The sequence below is a fragment of the Condylura cristata genome, unplaced genomic scaffold (assembly GCF_000260355.1).
Source record: "Condylura cristata isolate star-nosed mole 26May11 unplaced genomic scaffold, ConCri1.0 scaffold00005, whole genome shotgun sequence".
Taxonomy (NCBI): domain Eukaryota; kingdom Metazoa; phylum Chordata; class Mammalia; order Eulipotyphla; family Talpidae; genus Condylura; species Condylura cristata.
The window spans coordinates 49,899,062-49,906,561 of NW_004567106.1; the positions used below are offsets into that span (position 1 = coordinate 49,899,062).

Sequence of the window (7,500 nt, forward strand, 5' to 3'; positions counted from 1 at the left end):
TTTCACTTATAAGCATTAACGAGACTGTATCTTAACTCACTTCTTTAGTTTGCCCATTGCCAAGGGATATTAAATTATTTGAAGTTTTGTTTTTAATTTTGAAAGGTAGCAAATAAGTTACATATTTCAGATTACAAACTACATTTTATTAAATCCAATTGTATTTGAGATGCTATTTTAATAATTACTTGGATATGTTAACAAACCACTAACTAAAGAGATATTAATAATAAATAATATGTGATTAAGATTAGGGTGAAATAATAAGAGTGTCTTATCTTTCACCAATTTTATATAACTTTAGGATCAACATCTCCCAAATAGGACACTAGACATGAAATACTAATCTTAGGATTCTGACTATCAGAATCCTCAGTGCACTTTGTTAGTAATAGCAAGTATTTATTCTTCATAAGTATTGATGTTTCCGTGGGATAATAATTTGCCTTCTTTACATGATCCACACCACATCCTGGTGAAATAAGCCATCACTTACTAAATAACATCATAGGAACCACAAACTGTTTTAACAGAAATGGAATAGAGATTGCCTTTGTTCTCTTCAGAATTACTTTTGGTTCATATATTTATAAGGTGCCCTTTAAAAAAAAATGCCATGAATATATGAAATACATCTAGTGATTTCTGCTATTATTCTGTAACTGGTTTGGGGAAAATATTTTTTGTAATAACTGATAAGCTTGGAAGTAATGCCATTTTTCTGCCATTTGAAAGGTCTCTGTTACATCAATAATTTTCGCTAAACACATAAGCATGTTTAACTTTTTTTCTGTGTAGTTTAAAGTTATTTCCTTTTCCCACCGTGGAGGGATATCTTACTTCAGTTCAGTGCTTTTTAAACAAAGCATAGACCAGTGAGATAGACCCTGCTTAACTTTCTGTGTTTTTGTGTGTGTTTATTAAGGCACCTTAACAATGAACACGCGTTGGATGACCGGAGCACCGCCCAGTGTCGAGTGCAGATGCAGGTGGTACAACAGTTAGAAATACAGGTTTGTCAACTGCTTCCTTAATGGACTTCTCGGATTTCTGGTGTGTTAATCTGAGTTCTGGGCAGATTCTGAGTCTTTTGAACATAAAACTATTGGATGTATATAGGATTTTAGATTATCTGTAATGATGGTAATAATTGATAAGGTAGATTGCTATCATCTAAGGCACTTACCACTAAAACTTATATAAGCTTTAGTTAACATCATATACATTTGGGTATTCCTAAGAAATGTAAAATCTGAGTTTTCTCTACCAGAGGTTAGACCAAAGTACCCAGTTGAATAAAACACTGTGGAGACAGTTTTTATGTGAACTAATCATGATTGTTTGTTGCTCATGAGACTTTGTATTATAGCAAAAGTATCTTTACAGTATCATCCTTGTAATATAATGCCATGTGTGTGTGGTTTTTTTTTTTTTTCTGCCCCTGGTGTATGTTTAATTAACTAATTGCAAAAATTCATAATGTTTGTCTTTTTTGGAGTAATGGAAAATCCTTTATAACATCACAGATGGTAATGCATAATGTGTCAAATGCTGCAATTTAAGTAAAATATAATTTCTGTTAGTATTGAAAGAAAATTTAACCCAAAATATACAGATCTCATAAGTCTGATCACAAAGCAATTATATCACCCCAAATATCACTCTTATGTTTTTACTTACTCTAAGGTATCATGTCTCATGTTAAATACTAATTTTTCTCAGTCAAGCCATAGTGTTGCTTCATTTCATTAACGATTTCTTTTCACACTTTACTAGGTCTTCAGGTGTTTTAAATTTCTTCATGTTGTTGCCTTTCTCTAGAGAGCTACTCAAAATTTTGATGCTGACATCAAATAAACAAGAACACATAAAAAGCATCATCCTTGACGTATTTAGAAAGCTTTTTGCAGGCCTGTTTACCATTTATAAAAGGTAGACTGAAACATAAGAGTTCAGCTGATGATATAGTCTGCAGTCTGACCAATTATGCCTCTTTTTTTTTTTTTTTTTTTTCTGCTGTCTGACTGATGGAAAAGTAAGGTCCGTCAGTTGTAATGAGACCCAGTGCAAGTGTAGATGCCGACTCCGTGGCAGAGTTCAGCGTTTCACACTGCCTGGTCTCTGTCACTCTATTGAATTAGATTGATGATGGCAGATTGCAGGGGGCACTAACTGGACCTCAGTGGGAATGCATGAAGTGTGTAGACAATCCTGGCAGGCACTTTGCTTTGAGAACCCTTCACCCCTTCACAGCTGTTGGCACTAGTCCATTGCTAACAGTGTCCACAGGACTTTAAAGAGACACCACGGGCCTTCTAATTTATGGTTTCAGTAACTTGTTACTGTCGAAGCAACTGTGACCTCAATTCTCTTATTGACAAAAAGATGAAGTGTTATTTGTTTTCTCTGACCTTTTAACATAAGGAAAGCTATAAAAGTTTTTCCCCACTCATAGCTAAAGTTGCATTTCCTCCCAGATAAGTTCCTACTGACACAGACTTTTATATGCAGGAATCATTACTCTGAGACAAGCTCAATGATAAGATGTATCACTGCAATAAAATAGCTGTATCAGTCATTTCTAAAATGCTTCTGATCTCACTCTTTCTTAACAGCTTTCTAAAGAACGCGAACGTCTTCAAGCAATGATGACCCACTTGCACATGCGACCCTCAGAGCCCAAACCATCTCCCAAACCTGTAAGTGCATATTGCTTTATAAACAGTAAATAGCTCTACCGATGTAACAGACTAAGAAAATGAACAATTTAGTGACAGTTAGAAAACAATGAGTGTGATGAAAAATATGGCAATAAAATGAAAGTAAAATGCAATCGCTTGTCAAATTGTATGTTTCTTTTAAAGTAATGCTATCTTTTACAAAATCTATCCAATCTACACCATGGGTGACACTAAACAAAGTACACCTATCAGCGCACAAATCACTGCCTTGAGGCTGAAGCCAGAGAGAATATCTTTCTGTGATAGGTTTACAGATATTAAAAGGAAACCCACTTTGAGCAACCTGAAAAAGTAGTAAGAGTACAAATCACAAATAGAAAGGTATGTGGTATGCCTAAGAGGACTTAGATCAATCATAAGATACATACAAATAGATTTTTTTTATCAAATATTTTGGCCAAAATGTCAAAGCATTTTTATAGCCAATTTCATCCTATTTCTTTGGTTGTTATTTCAGTTAAGATGTATTACACATATTGATACGTTTCACTATAGAGTATACAGTGTTGATTTAAAGAGCTTACAACAAAGGAAATGAATGATTATAGAAAATAAAAACTGCAATTACCCCCCAAAATATATGAGATGTGAGCACAACCCAATAATGTAGTCAGATACACACACTGTTGAAAAGAATATACTTACTTTATCTCACTCAGCTGATGTTTGCACAGAAACTTAAAGTAATCAAATAGATAACTCTAGTTTAATGAAAGTTTGTGGGGACACCTTTTATTAAGGCCCCTGGATAGCCTGATGATTAGTGATTGCCAGCTATGAATGCCTCTCCCTCCATTTCCGTAGGTTAAAAAAAAAAAAGATTATTTGGAGTAGGGGAGAAGATAATAGATGGGATATATTGTATGCTTTTTCTCTGAGTGTCTCTGCTATCATTCATGGACTAATATTATTCAAAACTTACTTTTTTACATAAAGACTACATTTATTATAGCTCTGCTAAAATTATAGAGTTTTGTGTTGTAAACAGATTCTAATAGGAGAAAAGAGGCATTTATTTTGGAATCTGACATAGTGCTTTTTAACTTCAGAATATCTGAGTTTTTAATTAGAAAAATAAACTTTTGTGCATTTTTGATACTCTATTTATGACTTTATTTTCAAGAAGATTTTTCCCTCATTACTTCTATAGTATAATGTAGATAATCACAAGACAGAATAATTGTCTCATAAATCCATCAGGAATCTGCAGCTTGTTCTTTTCCAATTAATTATTCAATCAGTAAATTTTTTAAAACTCCAGCAGCATGGTTACATCTACACTAATAAAGAATTTTCAGCCTATAATCCAAAACAGAACCTGAATGAATAATGTAATTGAAGTATTACATTACATAAACCACACATGAAAGAATTGCTAATTGCGTTTGATGGTGGGCAATTAATACAGAATCTTAGATGAGCGATTTAAAATGAAACCACAGTTTAAAGTTCCCTTTGGAACTAGCGATATCAGAAGTGGGGAACTTCAATACTAGCCTCAATTGGCCTGAAAGAAAAGTGGTCCATCCTCACACCCCTCAAAAAACCTTAAAATTTATACACTGTACAAAAGAAGCTTCAAAATTGATATGATAGTAGAGATTTATGGTCTCATGTGCAGTGGCTCAGTTGAGACGGCCCACACATTTGATAAATATTAATAGCATGAATTTATTACCAAGAAGAAATGAGCTCTGTTGGTTCATCACTGCACCCTTAACAGCTATCAGTACATGAACACAAGGTGCAACCGCACTGTCTATTATATGACCCCATTTACTCTCTGAATGGTACTTCATTAAATGGTACCTTTTGGCCATGCTATGGATGGATGAAAATCAAAGTTATCAAGGCTGCGAGTCCTGAATAATGAGTTTCACCCAACCTTGACTATATTCAGATGAGCCGAGGTGGCTAAGTGCTCATCCTGGCTTTTACATGCTTCCCTTTAGTTAATAATAAATTCTATTTTATCAGTTTGTGATTGCACGCCTACAAACATGGTATGCTTATTATTGCAGAATGGCCAAATGTGTTACAGTAACATTGTAAACATGAGTAGTTTGCATAGAAAAAGCTGCTTCTTCTGTTTTGATAACTTTTACCATGTTAAATGTACAGAGTCCTGTCAGGTATTCGTCAAGATAGATCCTTCATTGATTTGCAATGTTGGCGTTTTCCGACTTCTGAATGTGCCATCTTACTCTGGTTTAGAGTTTCAAAAAGTGAATATGTAACCATTCAGCTGAGTTTTTTTTTTTTTTTGAAAGTATGGAGAAGTGGGTTTTTTAAGTCATAATATCAATATGCAATGCTGATGATACAGTCTAAATATAACATTATTATACATTCTAGTGTTGATTTTCTTAAATATCATTTGCAACATCGCACATACAGATGCATGTGCATCTTTCTGCATTTCTCAAACTATACAGAGGTACTTTTGTGCATCCTAGAGAAGCTTACTCCAGTGGCTTTGTAAATGTATTAAATGCAGCATTTAGTAGCATTATCTCAGCTTTTATTTATGTACGTAACAAAGAATTCCCAGCCCAGTCTGCTGGCTTAGAGTACGAACAGAATAACAGTTTGTGGTTTATTGGGAACAGATGCACTTGGGGATGCCTTCAGGGTGCCAGTCGTTATTATTAGACTGCTAATGTGCTTCTTCTGGCTGCTGCCCAAGAAAGAAGAACAATTAGCTGGCATATGTTAATTTTTGTTTCCCTAACAAATCTCTCTACTGACTAAATGTGTAAAACAAATCCACAAAGAAAGATCAATCAATGCTGTACACATCATTTTCTCCCCATTAAAAAAAGGTTTATCTTAAGAAGTGTATTTGGGATTTGAAAAGGCAGGTGTTACTAAATTATATACAAAAGCTGAATATTCTCCATTTAGCCACTCAGCAGTTATTTCATAGAGAAACAGAACAATTAAAACTAGTTTTCTTGCTGGGGTGTAGAGATTACGGTATTAAGTGAAAAAAGGACTCAAGATTACCTCTTATGAATACCACTTAAAAATAAGGAAGAAATCTTTTTATGTGCTGCCCTGTGTAAAAATTTTGCTAATTGGATGCTATTTATGACAAAAGATGTGTGGTAAATATGATAGAGGTGATATGAGTTTTTTTGAGAATGAAGAACAGGGCTTTCTGAGGGAAGTAGTGAAGGGCACACTGTTAAACAGCTTGCATACATTCTCACCTTTTTCCTTTTTTCTACCCTGACACCCACTTTCCAGGGTACATCAGCATTAAGTGACACTGTAATCATAAATTGAAAATGATACTTCCAGAGGAATTGGCAAACTTGACATTTCATTATATTTGTTAACACATGCCACAAATGATTGTTAGTGAGGAAATTCCATTTCCCTCTCTCCATCTCCAATCAGATTTAATTTGAAAATTTTCAGCCTCCTCCGGCTAATTTGCAATTAAGACAATTTTGTTTGAATATGTAGTAATGTCATTACCATTCCACCAAATTAGCAAGGAGACTAAAGGTCAGTGTAAAATTTTCCAGCTGGCTGGAGCTTCTCAGCTGAGATTTGGGACTATGGAGAAAAAAAAAAAAATTCTGGCAGCAACAGAATAGCAACTTACTTTAAGTCCTGTTGGTTGAAAACATTGCATCCTTCATTATTGCTGTTGTTGTTGCTTCACTGGGGGCTAGACCTGTTTAACAACAGGGGCAGTCAATAATCAGCAACTGGCTTTTATTTAAGGAAATATACTTTCGCTGAAGTCTGGTAGGACAAGAAGGAGTTCGTCCTAAGTAACATTGCAGAAGATTATTAGATAACCTCTAACAGCATCCTCTAATTAGAGTTCTTATGATACAATTTCATCCTGTAATTAGTTGAGATTGGCTGCTTCCTTTTGCAGCTTATTAGTGGCAACACAGCTGTAGAAAGTGAATCCACTCTCATTTGTCAAACCTTTTTAAGTCTTTTTCTCTTGTCTCTACCTTTTTCCTGCCCTTCTCTTGGGCCTTTGCAGCTAAATCTGGTGTCTAGTGTCACCATGTCGAAGAACATGTTGGAGACATCCCCACAGAGCTTACCTCAAACCCCTACCACACCAACGGCCCCAGTCACCCCGATTACCCAGGGACCCTCAGTAATCACCCCAGCCAGTGTGCCCAATGTGGGAGCCATACGAAGGCGACATTCAGACAAATACAACATTCCCATGTCATCAGGTAGGATATGAATGCTCAGTAGAGCTCTTTTACTTTGGGAGAGGAAAACTATAGCTGAAGCAACTGTACATGAGCCATTCCAGAGCACATGGCAACTCAAGTCATGATTTATGGAGTGATAATTGTTTTATTCCTGGTAAATGCGGATAGGGGCGATTCCCTAAGCACATCATGATGAATTGTTCTGAATGGTTGTTCAGGAAAGAAAGCTCTCCCCATTAGAGACATTGAGAGATGTGTTGTCAGGATAGCACATATTACCACCTCAATTCAATGAGATCCTTTGATCTCCGAGGAGAAACTATAGCAGTACAACATCTGCGACTATATGAGACAAGGCATTTAAAAGGACATATATGAAGCACCATTGCTTTATGCAAGACAGTTCAGGCTTTACATGAATCAGTCTTTATCAAGGTGCTGCCTAAATGAAATCCTGTCACGGCTCCTCAGGCCTGTGTGTTTCTTGGATTAAGATGTGAATGAGAGGCAAAGTTTGCATGGAACAAAATTTTACCTCTTGTCCCTTTCTGTACCCTACTCCCTTT

The 7,500-nt window shown here is 35.6% G+C and overlaps 1 protein-coding gene across 9 annotated transcripts in view; it reads left to right on the forward strand.

Annotated features, from left to right (window-relative positions):
* FOXP2 (forkhead box P2) overlaps positions 1-7,500 on the forward strand; it is a 244,664-nt gene that overhangs the window by 204,801 nt on the left and 32,363 nt on the right. For all 9 annotated transcript variants that reach the window (XM_004676956.1, XM_004676957.2, XM_004676959.2 and 6 more), the window contains 3 exons: positions 926-1,013; positions 2,616-2,699; positions 6,751-6,952. In XM_004676956.1, coding sequence (XP_004677013.1) covers positions 926-1,013; positions 2,616-2,699; positions 6,751-6,952 — 374 coding nt within the window. The remainder of the gene's footprint in view (positions 1-925; positions 1,014-2,615; positions 2,700-6,750; positions 6,953-7,500) is intronic.